Source organism: Erpetoichthys calabaricus, chromosome 17 (assembly GCF_900747795.2).
Source record: "Erpetoichthys calabaricus chromosome 17, fErpCal1.3, whole genome shotgun sequence".
NCBI classification, from domain to species: domain Eukaryota; kingdom Metazoa; phylum Chordata; class Cladistia; order Polypteriformes; family Polypteridae; genus Erpetoichthys; species Erpetoichthys calabaricus.
In genome coordinates this window covers 20,378,807-20,403,854 of record NC_041410.2, presented here as the reverse complement: position 1 = coordinate 20,403,854, position 25,048 = coordinate 20,378,807, and the positions used below count along the sequence as shown (strand labels likewise).

Here is a 25,048-nt window from a genome sequence, read left to right as displayed (position 1 = left end):
GTTGAGACCTTTTAGCCAACTTGAAGTTGCTGAAAAGTTTCTGTTTATGTGATGTTTAGATTCAATAGGGCTTGCAGCAATCAAGTTTGGTTTGTCTAGTCTAAATTGAACTTGTTTAAATTTAGGTTTGACTGACTAACGGGGCAATTACTTTTTAAAATGGGTGATGTAAGTGTTGAGGATTTTTTCCTTCAACAAATTAAATATCATTTAAAAACATGTTTACTCAGGTTGACTTTTGTATTACACTAAATTTTTAAAACAAGTGTTGTAAATATCCAAAAATCAGGAAGAGGCAAATAATTTTTCATGGCACTGTATAACAGAAACCATCAGGTACAAAAAAAAAGTTAAAAACAAATATTACAAACAGCGAACATTAGTGCAACAGTAAAGAAGATCTGCAAATGATGTGCAAGTGAAAGCACATGTATTTCTAGTGTATATGCACACGCACACATATACATTATACAGTATGTACGTGTATACACACTTACATACATGAAAGAACACACACATAAGCAAGGAAGAGAGGCTAAATTACTCGTTCACAAGGGCTATGGCTCTGGGAAAGATACAGATTCATTTCATTGTGACCAATTTCTAACCTGCCTTTCTTAAATAAAATTCTAGAAAAGGCAGTACTTAAGCAGGTAAATGAGGATTGGATTAAACATTCTATTCTTGGCAAGTTTCAGTCAGGTTTTAGAACAAATCATAGTACAGAAACTACACTGGTTAAAGTAGTAAATGATTTGCAGGTTAATGTGGAGAGAGGACGTATATCTGTTCTTGTTCTCTTAGACTCGAGTGCAGCATTTGATATCTTAGACCATAGTATTCTCATAAATCGCCTTAGTCAATGAGTGGGCCTCTGTGGCAGTGTCTTAAATTGGTGTCAGTCTTACTTAACAGGTAGAAAGTTCTTTGTTAGTTGTGGTGATTGTACTTTGGAGACCTGTGATATTTTATATGGTGTACCACAAGGATCTATTTTGGGTCTGCTGCTTTTTTCAATCTACAGGCTTCCATTGGGTCAGAAATCTCAAACCACAAGGTGAGCTACAACAGCTATAAGCGCATTGAGCATGGGAATGGAGCTATATAAATAAAATGTATTATTATTATTATAATTATTATTAGATGACACACAGCTTTATTTATCAATAGCGCCTGATGACTCCAACTTTCTTGGGTCTCTGATCCAATGTCTTAGAGGTATTTCAGATTGGAGGAACTGAATCTTTCCCAAACTAAATAAGGAGAAAACATAAATCTTTTTGATTGGCAAACATGGATGTAGCGAGAGTATTAGAAATAAACTTGATCCCTTAGGCTTAAAAGTGAAGGCAGGGGTAAAGAATTTAGGGGTAATTATTGATTCTGACGTAAATAAATCGCATATTAACCAGATTACTAGGACTGCGTTTTTTTCATTTAAGGAATGTAGCAAAAGTTAGACCTCTTATAACTTTATAAGACACTGAAAAATTAGTTCACAATTTTGATTTTAGTCGACTAGATTACTGCAATACACTCCTCTAACAGGACTAACTTAGAAAGACATTAATCGGTTGCAATTATTGCAGAATGCAGCAGCCAGAAGCTTAACTAGATAAAGAAATGTTGAGTATATCACCAGTTTTAGTGTTGTTACATTGGTTACACGAGTCATTCAGAATTGACTTTAAAATACTACTAATGGCTTATATAGCTTTAAATAATCTTGCTCCATTCTATATTTTCAAATGCCTATCCCTCCAAGTCGTAACCTTAGATCTGTGAATGGAGGTCTGCTTATAACTCCAATTCAACCTGGCAAAAACAGAGCTTCTTGTGATCCCAGCCAGCCAGTCTATTCAACTCCTCATCTCTGTACAGCTTGGGTCACTGCTACTAACACCTCCTAGGTCAGTACGCAAACTTGGTATGGAGACTGATGAGCAACTATCTTCTTCTGACCACATTTCTACCATTTCTTGCTCATGCAGATTTCTGTTGTACAATGTCCACAAAATCAGACCTTATCTGACAGAGCATGCAATACCATCATTCTGGTTCAGGTTTTGGTCTTGTCGCGTTTGGACTACTGCAGCTTGCTCCAGGCAGGAGTACCTGCATGTACTATCATGCTGCTGCAGATAATCCAGAATGCAGTGGCCCATCTTGCATTTAACAGCCGAGGTGGAAACATGTCACTCCTCTTATCTGGCGGCTACACTGGCTCCCTGTAGCAGCAAGCATTAAGTTCAAATCCCCGATGCTTGTCTACAGAGTATTCAGCGGGTCAGCACCCAAGTATATGGAGACACTGGTGAAGATGGGTGTCCCAGCTGTCCACAAGACCAACAACATCAAACCCTCTCATGTGAAGCATGAAAACAAAGAAGGCTGATTTTAGAACATTTATGTTAGGTAGAGGGCGGCACGGTGGCACAGTGGTAGCGCTGCTGCTTCGCAGTTAGGAGACCCGGGTTCACTTCCCGGGTCCTCCCTGCGTGGAGTTTGCATGTTCTCCCTGTGTCTGCGTGGTTTTCCTCCAGGTGCTCCAGTTTCCTTCCACAGTCCACAGTCCAGGTTAGGTGTATTGGCGATTCTAAATTGTCCCTAGTGTGTGCTTGGTGTGGTGTGCTTGGTGTGTGTGTGTGTGTGTGTGTGTATGCGCCCTGCCCGGGGTTTGTTTCCTGAATAGCGCCCTGTGTTGGCTGGGATTGGCTCCAGCAGACCCCCCGTGACCCTGTAGTTAGGATATAGCGGGTTGGATAATGAATGGATGTTAGGTAGAATGCCCAGTGGGGGCTGGAAAGTCTTTTGGCCTTGGAACCCCTGCAGATTGGAGTTTTTTTGTTGTTTTTCTGTCCTCCCAGCCATCTGACCTTACGTATTTGTTTTGTTCCTTATCCTTTAATATCCTTTAAGATTATTATTATAATCTTATGTTGTTGAGTTTTAATTGACCTGAAGAGCTTACCAGATGGGAGTTTTTGAAACAAGTGATGGCCTGGGTGAAATGAGACAATGGTGATCCTTCTGACATGTATTATGACACAAAATATATAACCAAACCAAACAACAATGGATAATATGATCACACTTTTAATTATGGCTTTGTAGAATTGTACTAGGATGGGCAGGGAAACACTTAATTTCTTTAGTTGGTGAAAAAAGTGCATGTCGAAAAAGTAGAAGGATTCTACCATATTGACTGTAAAATCATTCAATTCTAGAGTAGAGGTTTTAACTGCTATTTGAAAAAGTCCATTACAATTTCTACTGTCTTGGCAGTATCAAGTATCAGGCTATTTGTACCAAGATGAGTCACCTCCTTTCTGTATGCCATTTCATTTCTATTAGTAATTAGTTCAATAATAATGGTGACATCAGCAAACTTAATAATTATTTACTGAAGGGTCAGTGGACCATCAGTCATGGAAGAACAGGGAATAGATAGTGGGAGGAGAGTAAGTTTACTGTAGTTAACAATAGTTCACAGAACAATCACCTTGAGTTTCACATCAGTTAGACCAGTAGTTCTCAAAGTGTGTTCCCTTTGCTGACCAAGTCATCTTTCTTACATGAACTTTCTCATTGATAAGGCCACATGTAACGGCTCTAAGTCACCAACCACTGAAAGCCCTGTCTGACTGTCTTGTGGATAATAACATCTTTTACTTTGAGTCTATATTCTAAGCCAGCATGGTAGGTCAAAGTAGCAGCACAAGAATTAGACTGCAAAATACAAAGAGACTGAGAAGCAGAGCAAGTTTGACCGAGTTCTGTTTGGGTTATTTTGTTATATCTCTTAGGGCACCTTCCAAAGGCATAACAGCAGAGGTGCTTTCCGATAAACAGCCCTGTTCAGGCTTTCTAATCCATTGTTGGAGATTTTGTGACAACTCCTAATATTGGCACCATGGATTGTTACAATATTTTACAAAAAAGAATGTGAAAATTGTAATGTGGAATTTATGTTAATGATTATCTGTAGGTGATCCTCCATATCTTTGACAAAGTGGTCCTCAGTCTATAACACTTTGAGAACCACTGAGTTAGTTATAAGCAATCTCCATCCTTAGATCAAATTTGTTTAGTTGTTCCTACAGGTGTACTATTGTTCGTATGTTGTGCAAGGACATAAAAATCTAAAAGAAAATTAAACAAAAGACATACTAACTGTGGTAACAGAAGAAAAAGACAAAACAAACTTGGTGTCACTCAGTTAATTTGTTTGATAGAGCAATAGCTGAAAGCTTGCCTACATCCTTTTGAACTGTTTAGCCTAGATCTGACTTTACCTTGGTCAAATGCAAACTGAAATGAGTCATATGTTAAAATACAGAGTTATTGTTTTCCGCTTGTCCTGTAATTAAGGCCTGCATGATCCCACGATAAAGAAGTGAGCAGGACAAAACTCTCAAGATCAAAGTCACCACCTTTTCTATGAATTTGAGAGCCACTGGGGTGAGGGGCCTGGGTAGTGGTAGCTTCTGGGGTTGAGCTGGAAACAAATCTGGGCAGGACACATTTGGGCACATGGACACACCTACTGTATACTCATTCATACCTGGCTGATATTGAGTCACAGATCACCCTTAAGTGTACATTTCTGAGGTGTGAAATGAAAACCAGACAATCCAGGTGAAATGCCCACATAAGTTTAGATAGAGAGATAGAGATAGAGAGATAGATAGATACTTTATTAATCCTAAGTGGAAATTCACATCTTCAGGTGGGTAATAGCAAATTCCATACAGACTGTGAATTGTGCTGTGTTTCAGTTTACTGGAGGCATGAAGTGGCAACATTAACCAAATAACCCTGTACTAGGAATTTGTTTCTGGTAAATATTACTGGCTCATTAAAGCCAGAACCTTGCACCTTGTTCCATACTCAGCTAACCCTCCTGGACACTGGCATTTCTGTCTCATTTAACTCTATCCAATACTCAAGTCCTAGATATTGTAAATTTGGCATAGACTAAAACACTGCATTACATATTTCCACAGAATTTTAAAATACATTTCCTACCTAGTTTCTGAATTAATAAATGCTAATCCATATTACTAACTGAGAATGCTAAACCGGATGGACGCAGGGACATCCGGCCATGGGCCGTGGCCACAAAAGACGTACTGCGCAGGCGCCCCACAAACCCCCCCCCCCCCCCCCCAAGCAACGGAAACCGGCCGGATGGAATGCAACGTAAACGCACGAAGCCATTGCACACGAAACGGGACACACACAAAGAAGAGGATTGAGACCCACGACACCCAAAGCCCCCCTCCAGTAAGTGAAATAAGAAATGAGGCCACGCGCCCCTAGGACACCAAAAACAAAGGAGTCACACGCAGGCACACATAGCACACGAAATGGTTCGCACACAAAAAGGACGATTCAGCCCCACGACACACAAACACCCCCTCCACTAACAGAAATAAAAACTCAGGCAACAAGCCCCCAGCACACAAAAAAAAAACAAGTCGCGAGCACCACACAAAGCCCATTGGACACGAAACGGGACAGACTACGGACATAGCACGCGAAACGTACACAAAAAGGACGATTCAGACCCACGATCACACTAACAATTGCGCCAGTTAGCTGACAGCGCGTTCAATAATAAGTCCACTTTTCATGAAAATTCATTGGGATTAATGAATGTCATTTGCAATCATTGTCATTCACTTAACTTCCCTGAAGAAACAAATGGCAATACAAGTAAAGAACTTACACGTTGTTGTCACAAAAGTCAAATTACACTGCCTCCTTTACATTCATATCCTGCATATCTACAGAAGCTTCTAACTAACGAAGTACCTGAAAGTAAAAACTTTATGAACTGCATTACATCCTACAATAGTTCATTTGATTTTGCATCTACCGGAGTAAATATCAGGTCACTAAAAGGCAATGACCCATACTGCTTTCGCGTATGTGGACAAATATTACATCGCATTGGAACAGTGCACCCTGAAACAAATCAAGAACGCAAATATGCACAAATCACGTCGGCACCTACAAAGCGCTTCTGAAACCGCGGAAGAAAAAATGTCTCGGCTCCAAAAGCACATGTCACTCCTTATTCCAAATACCGGTCCCAATCACAGAAACATCGGTATCCACTATGACAATGCACAGTAACAATGCACGTGACATCCGTCTTGCCACACTATTAATTATAGATGAATGTACAATGGCATCCAGTCACTTACTCAACACCATTGATAAACTTCTACAAACGTTGATGAATAATAATATTCCCTTTGCAGGAAAGGTACTTTTATTAGGAGGAGATTTTAGACAGTGCTTAACTATTACTCCACTTACAATGCGCTCAGCTACTGTTCAGTCCACCTTAAAATACGCGGACAATTGGCATTGCATTGATGAATAATAATATTCCCTTTGGAGGAAAGGTACTTTTATTAGGAGTAGATTTTAGACAGTGCTTACCTATTGCTCCACATGCCATGCACTCAGCTATTATTTAGTCCACCTTAAAATACGCGACGACGTCATATAAACAACACGAGACCGAACTACAATACATATACAGGCGCGAGACCTGATTGGTGATAATACGAAGAAACGAACAGTCCGCATATTAACAGTGAGTTCGATCCTACTTATTACTTATCCATATTCCTAACGATAAAGATCAAACAAGTCATCAATTCACGATCACGGATACAAAACTAGACGGCTCGAGTAACGGGACCACAAACACAAACCCGCATCAAAAAAAAAAAAATCACCTCGGCGCGCTTCTAAAACCGCGGAACAAAAAATGTTGCGCAAACAATTGGCATTGCTTTCTAAAGATACACTTGGTACAAAACATGCAATTTCCAGATCCCGAATATAACAATTGGTTATTACAACTAGAACATTGTACACTCACCAATACAGATGGACTTCACCCAGATATTATTACAATTCCTCAACCCTTCATCTGCGACGACTTACTTACGGAGATATTTGGAACAGCGGTCTCATTAGACCAAATGCCCCTTTTAACACAACGAAGTATATTATGTCCAAAAAATATTACTGTTGATCACATTAATAACCAGGTCATTTCATTACTTCCTGGAGAGTCACACCTCTTTCTAAACTCTGACAAAGTTGACTCTGATGACGACAATGACCATCTTAATTTCCCCTTAGCATATTTGAACACTATTAACCCAGCCGGATTACCACAACACAGTCTTAGCCTTAAAAACGGAACAATACTCATGCTATTAAGAAACCTTAACACTAAACAGGGTTTATGCAATGGTACACGTTTAGTCGTCTACACCATAACACACAATGTTATTCAAGCAACAGTTCTTACAGGATCACATGCTAACAATACTGTTCTAATTCCTAAAATTGACCTTACAAGTTCTGACCTGGAATTACCTTTTACACTTAAACGGAAACAATTCCCCATTAAACCTGCCTTTGCCATGACCATCAACAAATCACAAGGACAAACCATGCACAAGGTTGGCATCTACCTATCTGAGCCCGTTTTTGTACATGGACAACTTTATGTAGCCTTCTCACAACTTCGACGTTCATCTGACGTTAAAGTTAAGGTCATAAATGCTCCATGCCAAGGAAAACTCATTCAAGGACAAGACACCATCTTTACTACTAATGTTGTTTACAAAGAAATTTTCCAATAAACCTTTACACTGTGCCACACACTTTATTGTTTGCTTCCTATCTGCGTCATCTACACCTTCACACTATGCTATATCTCATTCATACATCACGCTCTTTGTAATTTCCAAACACCAGGGGTTGGCGAGCGAAGTGAGCAGGGGGCGGAGCCCCCTAGTTCTACATATTTGATGGCATGTACCAAGATCTGCTGCCTCCATTGTTGCTCTTAATGTTCACCATTCATTATATGTCTAACATGCTCAATGGTTTTGTCAACAGCAAAAGAATCAAAATAAAATCGCATGAACATCGCACTTGCCCAACGAAGCATTCAAATATGTTTATAATGCATTTTTAAAAAAGTATTTGTAGTAGCTAGCTACTACAGACATCATGATCAGGCTTCATGATTTTTTATTTTTTTTTTACACATGCAAAAATTAATCTATCAACCTGCTTTCAAACCAGCCCTGCATAGGAACATTTACCCACACACCATACTGTTCCAATTTAAAGCACCAATCAACCCTAACACCAAACTGAGGACAAAAGCTTCTAAATGGTGCAATGGACACAAGTCAGGAGCACACTAAGACAAATTCATACTAGGTTAAAAAAAGTCAGAACCTTCTGATGAGCATTAATTTCAAATGGGTATTAACAGAGAGGCCCTAGTACTATCCTCAGAGGTTGTTTTTTATTTTTTTAAACTCTTATTTTGTCATGAAGATCCAAGTAACTAGACTTACTCTAAAAAAAAAGTACTTTAATTTTGGTGAAGTCACTGCACTTCAGCCTTATGCTATCGTATTTTAATTTCGGTGAAGTCACTGCACTTCAGCCTTATGTTTTCGTATAACTTAAGGTAATCAGACAACCTACTGATGGGATTAAGATTTTCTAACTCTCTCTTTACTATGTGTAATAATATCAGAGAAATAAGAAAAGATACATACAAGGAGGGTGCATATAATGTCGACATGAGGAGAGCTGGGTTTGTGGTGGAGGCTGGGTTACAATGCCAGATCCAGGGTTTTCTGCAGGCGCTTGCTGACTGGGGCCAGCTGTAGTTGGAGGTCCATATACTGTTGTCCGTGAAGATGATCCAGAGCAACAGGGATCAAAAGGCAGGGTCCCGTGGAAACTGCTACCTCCATGATTTCGAATCCCGCTGTTGCTTAAATCCACAGGTAATGTCTGCTAATGTAAAATGACATGATTTTACTTAACACAATATAACAAAAATGAAGAAATTCAAAGAGCATAATGAGCTGCATCTTTCTTTTCTTTACAGACTTCAAATTATCTCACTTTACTTCAGGAAATACATCAATTCTAAATAAAATTTCTGGTATTTTTAGCAGGTACATCATAATTCATACTGGCTATTCAGAATAGCACTTGAAGTGCATTTATGGCATTCAGAAAGTCAGTTTCTTTGCTACCTTTATTGCTAAGGCAACTGTATTTGCCTGGGGAAACTAAATAGTAACACCGATCCATCCATCCACTTTCTAACACAATTATGCAGAACATAGCAGTGGGAAGCAGGTGCCTATGTCAGCAGAATGGGTAAAATTAATTTCCTTGTAGTGGATGTGAAAAAGAGAAACAAGTTGCTTTCATCTGCAGAAGATATTTTGAAACAAATGAGGACAGTGAAAGGGGAGCATACATTGACCATGGATGAAAGGAGATAGATCATACTAGACAAGAAACAGAGGACACTCATTGTTTTACATGTTCTATCAGAGAGCACTAAAAGAGCTATTTTAGCTTCATTAGGCACAAAAGTATCATCGGGTAAGCTCCACACATTCATGTCCAAAACCTCTGCTTATACTTTAGGGCTACATTCTTCTTGACTGAAATAGTTAGCAAGGGACAGAATAAGAGAAAAAAAATCTCATCACAGACAACAGCCACTGTCGCCCTTGTACAGGACCTTGTACAGGAAAATGTTAAATATATTATCATACTTTGTTTTCTCTTATTATATAATTTATTCATGTTTACATATGTAGAGTAAAAAACACAAAAACACTGTTATATACAAGGAGTGGACAATCCCTTCATAGTACACTTTGGAGCAAAGACATACCTGATCGTGATACTGACTGCTGCTGTTGTTGTTGCTTGGCCCACATGGTGCTTGTACTGTGCTCGACCTTTCCAATGGACAGTTGGATTCTGGGTAAGGTATTTGGGGTGGAGGTCCTGTGGCATGGCCCCCATGATGATGGTGATGGTGATGGTGCTGGTAGTGGTGGGAGTGAGTGTGCTGCTGCTGTTGCTGAAGGCAACTGGAGTGGCCATGTCCCACCGAAGAGTGGCCTGGTGTGGCACCACTGCATGGAGAATGCTGAGGGCAACACGATGGCAACCGAGGCATGGCTGTGCCGGCATTCTCTGCAGCCAGACCTCTTCTGGTATCATCTTAAAGAAATTTCAAGAGACACACTTTTTTGATGCTTCTAAACCAGCATGAAACATAACAGAAATAATAACAGTAAAGAATACAGTTAAAAAAAAAAAAACAAAAAAAAAAAACCACAAGTGTTTCATACTGAACAAAATCAAAAATGCATTTAGATTTTAATTAGGCTTTATCAAAAAATAAGAATAACAAGAAGTGTGCAACCAAAATATAGAATAAAAAGACTAAGACTCAAAAGATGAATCCATGTAAAAGCTGGGCACCAGCACTCATTACTCTGCATCAGTACCATATCATTACTGCTTGAGTGAGCATTGAATGGCCTCACCATTAGTATGTTTTCTACTCTACAGGTACTCTAGTCCCCCATCCCAATCCCAAACATAACATAAAATTTTCAACACATACTTGATTCAATTCTGGATTGTAATGGGCCATCCCAACATTGGGTTAGTTAATTTAGCAGCGCACTCTAAACTGGCCCATTTTCATTAAATTTGTGAGCTTATGAGGCCTGTGATTGAAATGTACTTTTTCTCCAGATGTGGCTGATGGTTTGCATCTGGAAGACTCCCAATCCTTGCCTCTCTGCAAACCTAAAAAGACCCTGACCTTTATTAAGTAGATGATAATATGTAAGGATTGATGGATGGTGGGATGTTGCAACCCCCAGTGTGAAAATATGGTGATATAGGCTCAGGCCTATATCTACAAAAACACTAAAGACATTTTGCAAATTTACCTCATAGGTGGTATTAACTTATATTGAAATGCTGGAAACCATTTTTTCAAAACTATCATATGCTTCAAAATATAAATTGAGCACCTTTACTGCCTACAAAAAAGTCTGACGCCTACCACTGCAAGCCAAAACCATCCTTAACCATCTAAGGCAGTGGATTTGAAAGCCCAAAGGTAGCAAGTTCAGTCCTTGTCACTGACTTACATTATGAAAGGAAACAATCTTGGACTAAACCCAGTCCATCACAGGGCTAACTCATGTACACACTCACATGGGGCAAATTCAGAAACACCAATTAAATCTTTAAGATGTGGGGATAAAAGCAGTGTAATTGAAGATACATCCATGTGAACATGGGGTGGCATGCAAACTCTACACAGACAGTGACCAGGCATGGTGTTAAAAACCCAGGACACTGAATCTATACTGCAGTAATGCTAACCACTGCAACAACATGCTACTTCGGAAACCAAACCAACACTGAAACCAAAGGACTTCCTACAGTGAAATGGAGGCTTGTCCAGGATAGACTGAGGTTTTGCACTTAATACCAGGATGAGCTCTTGACCCCTGTAATGCTGAATTTGGATTTAAGCAGTATCAATACATGCAAAACCAAGTGATATTTTGACATTTTATTTAAATTATGTGGAATCGGAAATACTTCTGCTGTTTCAGGAAATTTTAGACATATTTAGATGTCTAGCTTTGAAAATAATTCTGTCCCATCTGAATTCTCAATCTAAAAGAATTTCACTACAAAAATCCTGAACTCCACAGAATTCTCAATCTGAAAGAATTTCACTACAAAAATCCTAAACTCCACAGAATTCTCAATCTGAAAGAATTTCACTGCAAAAATCCTAAACTCCACAGCCATACTAACCAACACTTATACGGCGGTTGCGGTGTTTTCTTCTAAAAGAGTCAATCCCAACTCAAGGGTTGTAAGATTGTTAGAGAAACTTAAATCCTAATCATTTTGGTACAACAAATTGATAAAATGCAATTATTAGGCAGAGTTTTGGCTCTCTCTGGCTAAAGGATCTGGGCTGGTAACTCGAGGGTTGCCAGTTTGAATTCTGGCAGTGACAGGAGGAATGCTACAGCTTTGGGCTCTTGAGCAAGGCCCTTAACCAGCAATTGCTCCAGGGGTGCTGTACAAATAGCTGACCCTGTGCTGTGACCCCAAAAATCTAGGAAGAGTAAGTTGGAGTATGCAAAAAAAAATGACAAATTCCTAGTATATGAAATTTTATATGATGAAGAGAGGATTAAAAATCATTAAAAATATATTGTAGTAGAAATTCTATTGTTGTTTTGTGTGTATAAAATGAAATGCTATAGTCTACAGCAAATGCTTTCACTTACAAATGATGAATGCATTAGCTGTATCAGTTATTTCTGAATTCAAGAATTCTGAAGAGGGTCAAGTAGCCAAAATATCTGAAAGCCTCCCCATTTTAGATCAAACGGGTTAGATGGAAAACATCATGTCAAAAAGTTTTGCTGGGACAATGGTTAGGTATAAGTCTAACACTGATGGAAGTGTTGATTAGCTGATTGTGCTTACCTCCTGCTGTAGGGCCAGATGAGCTACTGTTAGAGGGAAGTCCTATTATGTCTGGCATTGAGGCTTGGCTGCTAGTGGAAGTGCTCGCAGAAACTTCAGCAGACTGTTCTGAGGTAGAGGCCATACTGGAAGAGGAGCTAAAAGGCTGAGAGCTACAGTTAGCCGATGAAGTTGCCACAATGGTGGGGTCTAATAAGAAAAAACAAAGACTGACTTAAATACCCCAAAAACAGAATGTCACCTTCTGTTATCCTCATCATGTCCGATTCATTTATTATCATTTACACTCACATTGTGTTACACTATATTAAAAGAAAATGTGTGGTCTGAAAAACTCCTTGTGATGATGGAAAGCACAGACATCGCTGAATATAATAAAAATTTCTTATCAACCATTGTTGATTCACCTCTTTTGTTAGTTAGCTTCCTAATGTGGAATCTTTTAGGTAATAGTAAGAACAGAACCTCTCTGTTGCCTCACTTGAAAATGTCACACATGTCTTCCAGCACAGTGCAAGTTTTATACAGTTTGTGTCTCATTTAAGCCTGGAAACAAATTCCAAAACATGGAAGTCAAACAAAACCTTGACCTGTTCAAGATGAGCTCTTCTTCGAGGATTGCAGTGTGCACACTTCTAATGTATTTCATATCCATTAAGGGATAAGCTATGGAGGAATATTTTAAATGAATGCATGCAATGTGAAAATAAATCAATAATAAAATGATATGATTATGTAAGCATAAAAAAATTAAATGTGTTAAAAGTATCTAAAATATATTTAAGTATTTAATCATGCTATTTCAATGACACCAAAGGCAACAACAAATAAGCTCTTAGATTTACGCTGTCACTTTCATTCATCTAAGCTGATGTTCGGCCATCAAATGCCACATTTACTGCAGACTCCTGAGAAGATGAAGTCAGAGCTTCTTGAATTGAAACAGCCACTATACACTGTAATTCCGGGAAACTTTTTCTAGCTCTTCTATCATTTCTACAATCACAGCTTTGAGTATGATAATAACAGTCACTCACAGATGTGCAGTGGTTACTGTTCTTTGCTTACCTTCAGAATCTTGTGGCTCATCCGATTCCTCTAAACTACAGCCAGGTGGCCCAGAATTGCTCAACAAATCACTAAGCGCTCGTCTTTTAATGAGTGAAAATATCAACTTAATTTTCAAAGCTTATTTCATACTGTGTTTACTGTCATTGAAATAATAAATAAATAATGAAATGAAATGAATACATACAGATATAAGAAACATAATACAAACATTTTTGTGATACATTGAATTATTTATGCTCACATAACATTTTATTATATTTATCTTAATATTTTATATTTATTTTAATTTCTTACTTTGTCTTTTATTTTTATTTTCTTCATTACATAAAGCACTTTGAGCTACTTTTTTATATGAAAATGTGCTATATAAGTAAATGTTGCTGTTGTTGTTATCATCACAATGAATAATATATTTACTCATTTAAAATACTCCAAAATATTCCTGCACTGATAGGTCAGAAGTAATCAGAATAAGAAAGAACAATAACAATTCAAGATGTTATGTTCATGGCTAAATCATTTATAAAACTGTAACCATTTTGCCTATAGGTAAACATAAAAACAAAAAGGAATGAAGACCTGCAACTATCGTCACAAAGTCAGTGAACACATAAGGTAAGATCCTGATCTTCATCAATTTGATGTCTCTTTCAACATCCCAAAGATATACTGTAAGTGTCAGATTAACCAGCACATCTAAATGGACCTGTAAAGGCGAGTGTGTGTGTGTTCATCATACAGCAGAATGACGCCTGGTCCAGAGTTGCTATTGTCTTGTACACGATGCTGTCCCTACAACCAGTGGGGGAATATTTACATTTTTTAAATTATGAAAATGTGTCAGGTTAACTGGCACACCTAAACTGGCCTGTATGAGTGAGGGTGAATCAGGCATCAGACTGACGACCCATGAAAAGTTAATTTTGCCTTTTTTCCTGATGCTGCCCCCATGACCTTGAAACAGAAAAAGTAAGTTTCAAAGTGGATGAGCATTTTCATTTTTTTAAATTTGAAAATGTTAACCCTCTAGCATTTGAAAACCATTACAGAAGTACAAACTCCTGCAAGCACAGAAATGAAAGATTACTGTGGAACTATAAAGCAGTATTTTGTCAATTTACAAATTCCCTCAAGCCTTCCTTTTATTTGTTTTTTTTTACTCCACTCATTCAGGCAACGATATCAAGTCTAAGAAACTGAGAAAGGTAGAATTCCCTTTCCTCAGTAACAGATTCCAGCTCCTTCTGTTGGGTTTCCTAGCTAGATGGCAGATGTAATACCTCAAGAGAGTAGAGTACCTCCAATGAGATCTTCACTCAATGAGATGTACCTATTAAAGGTGCTCAAACAATGTATCTTGAGAATTACTGGAACTATAGAAGACTTTGACAGCAGCAAAAAGGAACTCTGAAGGCACTTGGGAATGCTTACATACATCCATATCCCAATTAGTTTGAATGTAAGGGTTTATGGAGTGTTAGAACCCATCCTGGCATCATTAGGCAGAAGGCAAGGAGCAAGCTTGGCTAGGCATGCTCATCCACAAAAGGTTAACTTAAAATCACCAGTTATTCTGTCTTCATATGCATATTTTTTAGATGTGTAAATTAAATGCAGGAAAATGTTAAGAATTAATTGCAGGAAATTCACACACAGTGTGTGCTCTGGCTGGGAAGTCCTGTTGCACTGAACATTTATAAGAAAACGTAAGAGGAAAAGGCATAATTAAAATATCATTTAGTTTCCCATTCTCTTGCATTTTATGAGGTGGACGAGCTTTGTTGTTTTGTTACATTTTGGAATGTGATACTTTTGAGATTTGTTATTCCATATCCCATTTACCAGCCAATTCCTATATTTTTTAGTGAACATGGACTCATCTAAAACAGCGAGAAATACTGTTAATCTGCAATGAAGAACTACAATATTGAATTTCATTTAAGTAAAGCACTTGATGGGCATTAGTTAATCTATATTTATTTGCCATATACAAATAAAACCATAATATCATGCTGTGCAGAAAAGCCGAGTCTGAGAAACATCTTTAGTGATTTAACACGGGAGAATAGGATTTCACATAATGCATTTTTAAATGTGTCAAGCTCAAGTCATTTCTCAGCAGGGGGCATAAGCCCAATTTCACTGTACAATGGGGACAATTAACTACATTTTCAGCAGCAGTCTACATAAATGCATTTTTGTTTTTCTCATGGAATACTATTCACATGCCATAGATAGCTGAGCTTAAATAATTAAATCAATTAAGTAAAGATTGTGAAACGAATCTGGGTGAAACAGTGGAGAGGAATCTCTCCAGACTATCCTGACTGCTATGGAATGACACCTCCGCCAAACCACAAAGCACAGCCACTTGAAGCCAGTTCTGTTTAGGGTTACCGGTCAACCCCAAGCCTGAAAACACTACCATGGTTGCAATACATTTACCCTGCTATATTTTAAACTGGCATTTACTGTTGAATAGCAGCCGCAACCATTTTTACTTTTCTTGCTCATAATTTAAGTAGTGATGTAGTGGGTAATCGCATTGGCACTGTGGTTGTGCCAAGATGCGGCTTCACTTTGCTTCAACTTACTGGGTGTTTATTTTAAAAACCAAACACTGCACAATTGCCAAACTGCAGTCCTTCACATGGAATGAAATGTGCAACAAATCAGAACTGTAAAATTATCTCATTTGCAGAGTAATATTCTAGGCTGGTTCTATACAAAGATGTTATGATTCCCTGTTCTTTAGACACACAGTACCCATTGTTAACATTACGAACAGATCACTACTGACAGGCATAGTTCATAAAGAATTAAAAGTGACAGTTATTAGACTCAGAAAAAGTAGTCTGGATGTAACTTCAGTCTCACCCCACAAATCACAATGTACTTGAGAAGTTTTAGTCTGGCTTTTGCAGCAGTCACTGTACAGAAATAGCACTAACTCATGTTGTACATTACATTTTAATATCTTCTGATAAAGGAAATGTTACGGTGTTTATGGTGTTAGATTTAAACACAGCTTTTGACACCACTGACCTGTCTATTCTGTTACCCAGACTTGGAAAATTAAGTTGCGCTTTCAGGCTTATATTCTTGTGTGGTGTATTCATATTTATTAAACTGATTTCATTATGTACAGAAATGTATTGACAGTACTCTGTAAATACACTTTGGTGTCCTTCTGGTGATCAGTATTTGGACCTTTACAGATTTTCAGTTTACATTCATGGGAACTAGCATTGGAAACCATAACATTCATTTTCACTCATATGCAGACATTACTCAGCAATAGCTGTTGCTAAGACCAAAAACAGTGTTTCTCCTATGGTATCCTCAATGAATTGTGTCAGTAAATTAAAAGAGTTGACCAAAGACAATTGCTTGATTTTGAATACAGAAAAAATAGAAATGTTATTTAAAGGAAGGAGTAATGCAGACCACAACAATATTCTGCCACTGTTCAACTCAGTAGGTTTAAATATTATTTTTTACTGAACAGAATTCAACTTGATGCATTTTCTTTGACGTCCATATGCAGTAATAGTTATACATTAAAACACTATTTTATAACCTGTCTTATCAGCTTAGGAATATTGAACTTGATCTCCAGAATGTTGACCATGTTTGACTTTGTATTGCTACTGCCAGTTAACTCCATCTAAAAGGAAAGGTGGAAATCTACTCAAGAGTTGCTGGCTCAACAAGATACAGATAAAAAAAAAAGAGTCTGCCAGACAGGGACATCTCTTCCAGACACTTGCTCAGTGCAATGGCCACCCTGTTCATCGCTTAAAAATGCACAAAAATGCTTTTTTTTTTTTTTTTTTTTTTTTTTTAACATTATTCTGGGGGTTCAGGATGGAGAACATTCTGATGGGTGGCCAGAAAGGCGGGCCAAAATTTTAAAGCACTACATACCATCTTCATCCACTGTGAGGTCAACCACCTCTGCTGCATTCTGCCTCAAAGGTTGGATAACTGTGGAGATGCGACTTCGGCTGCGCTGTTCCTGAGGTCGATTCTGTGAGCTGGAACTTGAGACCCAGTGTGATCTTGAGTGGCTCGTAGAAGAACGAGACCTGCAAATTTAATAAGATTACAGATTTCCATTGTAAAAAACTAAAAGCTACAGAATGTTTCAAGTGCTTATTTGCTTAGTTCTTTGTCATGAAGTCAAAATTAGTGCATAACCCTCATACAGTATCTGCAAAAAATCACCCCTAACACATGAAGAAGCTCAAGCACAGAAACCAACCAACTTCGTTGTTCTTTGTTTTTACAGTGAGACATTTTAATTGAGGAAAAAGCAAATTCATATTAAACTAGCTTAAATACCCGGTGTTGCCAGGAAGGAAAATAAAGTGTTTTTTTTAATTGTTTGAGGTAAAATAATAATAATAAAAAAAAACCACCTTTAAACATAAAAATAAATTAACAAACAATGAAGACTCACTAATGTGCTTGTCTTGCGGTCTTGTATGTATGTTATCATCCAGTTGACGCTCAGAACCGGCCAACTCTAATTTCAAAAGCAACAGAGGCACGGTTGTGCTCAAACATAAAGAATGCTGGCAGTCACCTCCAGTTTGCCTTCTGGTTGTCGTTCCAAGTGTTAACCGGATGATAACATGCATCCAAGACCGCAAGATCACCCCCCACTCTAGCCTGAAGGGGGTGGTTAGGGTTTGTAGAGATTTGTGTCCCCATAACGGGACAATTGCATGGGTACACAGTCTATGGCTGTATATTTACTTTATCTCCGTGCCTCCCCACTTATTACTAGAATTAAAAGCTTTTAAAATACCTTAAAGGATCCCATAAAGTTGCCTAAAAAAATTATTCAAAATTGTTTTTTTAATATTTCAATTTAAAATTGGAAAATTTGCATAAAATAATACTTAAATTTGCATAATTAAAACAGTTCTATACATTCTTGTAAAACCTTTCCTCAAAATATAATTAGCCATAAAATTGGGATAAAATAAAGTATATAAAAAAGCTATCAATTGAATTCAACAGGGTTATACTAAAACTATATATATACTAGACAAAAAGCCCGATTCAACAACGTGAGATGAAACGGGCACGAGTTTGTGTCAGTAGTGTATGAAGAACAAATGATAAGTAAGAAATAAATAAGAAAGTGATGTAAGTAATGATAATTAACTAAGAGGTTTGGGATATGTATGACTTTATCATGGCAAAAAATACTGTACACTTAAAAAAGACATGCTATCTATAACTACGTTTTTTGTTTGTATACTGGAGGCCTGTCAGTATGCAACTAAAGTTGTAAAATCTCTCTGTAGACTACATTTTTTGTGAAGACACTCTCACTGTTTGGTAGTAATTTCCCTTGATGTGGCCCATCTTTAATTTGCACCTTCACATCACTCGCCCGCTGAAAGTACTTAATAATAATAATAATATGTTCTTACGTTTTATTTTGAGTGTGAGGGTTGGCTGTGATCGGGGCTAATATCCTATGGGCGGAAGGATTTGGGATTTGAAAATAATAATGTGTAGGTTAAATCCGCCGCCTGCCACGATGAAGCAAATTTTCTCTTTAGAGGCATTTGTATAAGTTGGAAGTGAGACGAACTTTGAAATGTTTAAGTCATGAATTTACCTGTTGAAGACAGTTGTATAATGCGTAGGCTAAATCCGCCGCCTGCCACGATGGTGGGGTTGGATTTCGGTCTCGTAAGGTTTTTCGGGCAGCGGCGCAGAAGGCGACTGCGCATTCGGCTTCGGATGGACGTCAGTGAGTGAGTGAGGAGGAAGACTAATTATGTATTAAGATTATATATATATATATATATATATATATATATATATATATATATATATATATATATATATATATATATACAGTACTGTGCAAAAGTTTTAGGCAGGTGTGAAAAAATGCTGTAAACAAAGAATGCTTTCAAAAATGGAAGTGTTAATCATTTATTTTCATCAATCAACAAAATGCAGTGAATGAACAAAAGAGAAATCTAAATCAAATCAATATTTAATGTGACCACCCTTTGTGTTCAAAACAGCATCAATTCTTCTAGGTACACTTGCACACAGTTTTTGAAGGAACTCGGCTGGTAAGTTGTTCCAAACATCTTGGAGAACAAACCACAGATCTTCTGTGGATGTAGGCTTCCTCACATCCTTCTGTCTCTTCATGTAATCCCAGACACACTCGATGATGTTGAGATCAGGGCTCTGTGGGGGCCATACCATCACTTCCAGGACTTCTTGTTCTTCTTTACGCTGAAAATAGTTCTTAATGACTTTGGCTGTATGTTTGGGGTCGTTGTCCTGCTGCAGAATAAATTTGGGGCCAATCATATGCCTCCCTGATGGTATTGCATGATGGATAAGTATCTGTTTGTATTTGTCAGCATTGAGAACACCATTAATCCTGACCAAATCTCCAACTCCATTTGCAGAAATGCAGCCCCAAACGTTCAAGGAACCTCCACCATGCTTCACTGTTGCCTGCAGACACTCATTATTGTACCGCTCTCCAGCCCTTCAATGAACAAACTGCCTTCTGCTACAGCCAAATATTTCAAATTTTGACTCCTCAGTCCAGAGCACCTGCTGCCATTTTTCTGCACCCCAGTTCCTATGTTTTCGTGCATACTTGAGTCGCTTGGCCTTGTTTCCACGTCGGAGGTATGGCTTTTTGGCTGCAACTCTTCCATGAAGACCACTTCTGGCCAGACTTCTCCGGACAGTAGATGGGTGTACCTGGGTCCCACTGGTTTCTGCCAGTTCTGAGCTGATGGCACTGCTGGACATCTTCCGATTTCAAAGGGTAATAAGCTTGATGTGTCTTTCATCTGCTGCACTAAGTTTCCTTGGCCGACCACTGCGACTACGATCCTCAACGTTGCCCGTTTCTTTGTGCTTCTTCAAAAGAGCTTGAACAGCACATCTTGAAACCCCAATCTGCTTTGAAATCTTTGTCTGGGAGAGACCTTGCTGATGCAGTAGAACTACCTTGTGTCTTGTTGCTGTGCTCAATCTTGCCATGACATGAAACTGTCTTCCACAACTTCACCTTGGTAGCAGAGTTTGGCTGTTCCTCACCCAGTTTTTAAGCCTCCTACACAGCTGTTTCTGTTTCAGTTAATGACTGTGTTTCAACCTACGTGTGACATTGATGATCATTAGCACCTGTTTGGTAGAATTGGTTGATCATACACCCGACTAGAATCCTACAAAGTCCCTGACTTTGTGCAAGTGTACCTATAAGAATTGATGCTGGTTTGAAGGCAAAAGGGTAGTAACACCAAATATTGATTTGATTTAGATTTTTCTTTTGTTCGCTCACTTTGCATTTTGTAAATGTAACAATAAACAATCATTATTTATATTTTTGAAAGCATTCTTTGTTTACAGCATTTTTTCACACCTGCCTAAAACTTTTGCACAGTACTGTATATATATTAATTATATATTTTCCAGAAGCCATTTTGTTCATTGCAGAATTGGTAGGTATGAAAAGGTATGTGACCTCAAAATGACAGGCGCCAAAATTGTTAGTCCATCAAAAGCACATTCACATGGACTCATTCACACGCTTGCTCATACTGGCTTATTAAAACTTTACATATTAACATAAGAGGTCTCAGGGTTGTGATAGGAAACCAGGGTAATTCTGGAAAGTAACCCACCTGGGCACAGAAAATAAAAGTTTGAATCAAGCCCTAGAAAATGTAAGACTGTTTCACCCAAAGTACTTAAGTAAACAAAGCTCAGTTTAATTTTAGTTGAGACAAAAGACTGAAATAATTAAATGAATTTAGTTCACAACCATGTTATCAGCAGATAACTATTAATTGATATTGGAAAAATTTGGAGTGAAAGAGAGGTATCAATAGTGATGTTTGAAAATACAAAGTAAGAGACGAAGGACCCAGCGAAGGGGAGGGTTGACAGTTCTAAAAAATTTGGAGGAAAATACCAAGTATGCTTGTACTAGAGGCCAGACATACAGCATAAAAATTGTCGTATGACTGAGGCATGAAGTAGTTATGTTAAAAAAAAATAGCATTTAAGAGTAACAGTAGAGGCATATGAGGTTATACTTCCAAATTCAGTCTAATGGCAACATGTACATGGGAAACTTCCTTAGATCTTGGTTCATGTCCTGGCCTATTCTCTACATGTCCGTATTGGTTTCCAGATATTTTAGTTTCCACATCCCGAAAACATTTGCATTAGTTAAACTGGTGACTCAGTACTGTGCCAATGTCAATGGGTTTGGATGTGTGCCCGAGTATACATATACATAATGTAATGTATATACATCTCTAAATTATTTACATTATAAGAGAGCAAACACCTACACAGAGAACAAATGGCTGTGTATATGTTAATATAATGAAACCAGGATTAATTGCCATATCATATCTTTATATCTCCTCAACTTGGGGAGCTGTTACATTTAAAACAAATCTTGAGACTATGTACAGATGATAAGAATTGTACTGGAAATTATTTAATTGGATATTAAAAAAAAAAAAAAAAGAGGCAACATTTTGTGCACCTAGAATGACTGAACTCTTAACCAGGAAAGAGCTTTTCTAAATGAAGGTGTCTTTTTGTCACTGCCTCCGTACCTAAAAAAAGAGAAGTGACGCAAAGGGGTTGGAGCATAGAATGTGGGAAATAGGCAGACGCACATAGAAGGTACCACTACATCACATCCACGTGGGCTGGTAACACAGTGAGGAACAGGACTGGGAATTTGCACTCTTTACTCCCAGTGCTGTGCTCTAAGCCCCCAAACCACAGATTGCATCATTAAGATATCATAACAAAATGATTAACAGAGGGGTAAATCCTTTGAGACTGGAATGTGTGAGTCTACTGTCATTCAGTTACTTCTGTTTATGCCTTCAGTCTTTCAGAATTTAGCCTCTGTTAGTAGAGAGGGATGTTTAAGCATCTGAAGTCAGTGGAGGGGTGACTGCTGGCTAACTAAGATCAGATGGAGACTGCAGTTAATTAAAGGGATGAGCCAAGTACAGAATGACGCACCCTAGATAAACAGCCAACCAGAATGAGTTTTGCTTTTCTTTGACTTTGTCAAGCGCTGTGTCATACAGCAATGCATCTAAAAATCAAGAATGCTTTGTGAACAAGAAAAGTTCAAATAATATCTACTAATTAATTAAAATCCTATAGGCTTGGCAAACAGGGTTGACACCCATCACTATGTCACAATTTATGCTTAAATTTATGACTGCTGGAGATGAAATAGTACGTTCTTCCCTCTGTGGCACTCTTGGGACGGATTCCCATCAGTCGGTGCTCGCTACAGTGTGTTCACCTTGGTACTGGAAAAACCATCCGCTTGTTATTAATTGCTTTTTGTTTAGCTCCAAAAGCAGAAGAGCTTATCCACGAGGGGAATTCCTAATTGGCAAAGAGTCAGGAGCGGGATTATTTCGGAATACCTGTGTACAACAAGTCTTTAGGAAGCGAAGTGCAAAAATATAAACAGAAGCAGACAGATGGAATTTGGGGAACTGTGGCGTCTACACAACACTGTGACCCCCAGGGATGACAAGGATGCATCCTCCTTGTGTTTGTGGACTGCATATACACAAAGGCATATGCAAAAGGGAGCAACAGCGGTAAACAAACAAGACTATTCGCCTGGTCACACTGGTACACTGAACAACCCTGACATTGTAACTCTGGCAGCTCTGAAAGGGCTCATAGCTTAAAAATGTTGTCAGTCAAGCTTGAAGATTTATGCTTAGCCACAACCTTGCTTGAGGTGTAAGCGTTAACCAGAAAGCTAGTGGGCTGCGCAGCACAGAATTTCTGGCAGTAAGAGTACAGTACCAGAACAGTGCAGCTTATGGACTACACTAGACATCTTAATTTTTTTGAACCTTGAAAAATCTACAAGGAATGACCCTTTAGACAGGTAGTGTTAACTCCACTGACTAAAGTTGATGTCATGTTACAAGACTCCTAGTCAGATGGGATGTCAACCTTGATGACTGCAGTTGCTGATCTTGCATGCCAAATTACATGTCTAGAAATCAATTGGCATGTCAAACTATAAAACTTTTGTGACAACTTTCGATGACAGTTTCAGACTTCTAAAGAATCACAAGCTCACCCCTTTTTTTTTGACAACAAATAATACATGGCACAAAGGGTTTACAGGTACAGTGAGTTCAGCCACAATCTTGGTCCTTTCTTGTTCTCAAACCCCCATTCTGTACGTAAAACATAAGATATCAGACAGACAAGACACTCTCCTGTTTGAGAGGTTTCAAAACATTATATGCATTGTACTTTTGGGTGAGCACTCATTTGTTGCCAGCTCGCAGGCTCACAGACTTGCGCGGCCTACTTGGAAATGAGTTGCCAGGTATTTCAGACCACGTGAATGATGATTACAAGCCAAGAATGAGACTGAAAAATGCTGAAAAAGTAGTCTAATGTGACATGACCCTAAGGCAGCAGATTCCATACTCATAAAAAGTGTGAGTTGGTCAGTTCACCAGGTATCTCTTCATTACACCCATTTTCGAAACCTGTCTGCAAATATGCTTACAAAATATTCCAGAAATGTACTTCTTTTATAAAGGTGCTTTATAAAATAAATGTTCAGGTGAACCACTACTTCTTGAATTCAGTAGTCAGACTCCTGTAGGTCTCCTTGAGGTGTATTATAATTTTTTATTTAAAGCAAGAATGTGACTTGAGACTGGGGCTCTTTGTAATCGTTGGAGAACTCTTTAGAGTTAGGAAGCAGCATATCTGCCTACCTGAAAAGTCCACAGTACAAATGGCACTAAGCAAATTCATGAACGATTTCATGGAAGTATAGACACAAACTCGCCTTGGCCATAATACCAGGAGCCAAAGTTGAATTTTGAACTTGTTAGACAATATTTCAATGTTTTATTGAAGGACAAGGTAGAAACATGAGTCCTCAAAATCTTCACACATTGGATTATTGAAGCTTAGTCATCTTAAAAGTTGAACTGAGGAAAGACAAAAAAGGTCAGAAATGAATAGAAAGATAATAAAGATTGTAAAAATATGCTTTAAATTGGTTGCTTATGGTCTGATGGTAATGATGATTACTGTTCTTTTTATGCTAAATGCTTGCATTGATGTTTTATTTTTGTAATAATCACCAAATTAAACCCCATGTAATTGTCATTGTTATTGCAAAAAAGTAAAATGATAAAGGTCAATGCAAAGTAGGTGCATCTGATTTATGCAAAGTGCACTGTGACTTTACTGATACTCTTCTCCTTACATGGCTATGGTCTCAGAGATTATTCACTATGATGTTTTCAGCAGTCAGGACTGAACCAGCACACAGTATGGAAATTACTGTCTACTATTCTTTAAATAAGAGATTATTTATTGTTTTTACCATTATCTTTCTTAGTGAGCAGCAACAAAATGACATATTTTGACACATAATCAGAGGGGGCGTCTGCTTTAACCACCTTATCTGTAAGGTTACAAATAATTTCCCAGTTCCACATCTTCAATTCCTGCATTTTAGCTACAG

The 25,048-nt window shown here is 38.1% G+C and overlaps 1 protein-coding gene across 4 annotated transcripts in view; it reads right to left on the bottom strand.

Annotated features, from left to right (window-relative positions):
- Positions 1-25,048, bottom strand: part of rnf111 (ring finger protein 111) — a 148,975-nt gene that overhangs the window by 37,543 nt on the left and 86,384 nt on the right. For 2 of the 4 annotated variants that reach the window (XM_028823841.2, XM_028823843.2), the window contains exons 4-7: positions 17,407-17,567; positions 12,409-12,597; positions 9,758-10,092; positions 8,613-8,856 (exon numbers count right to left, since the gene is read on the bottom strand). In XM_028823841.2, the coding sequence (XP_028679674.1) occupies positions 8,613-8,856; positions 9,758-10,092; positions 12,409-12,597; positions 17,407-17,567 (929 nt within the window). The remainder of the gene's footprint in view (positions 1-8,612; positions 8,857-9,757; positions 10,093-12,408; positions 12,598-17,406; positions 17,568-25,048) is intronic. The other 2 variants (XM_028823842.2, XM_028823844.2) reach the window with 1 other exon arrangement.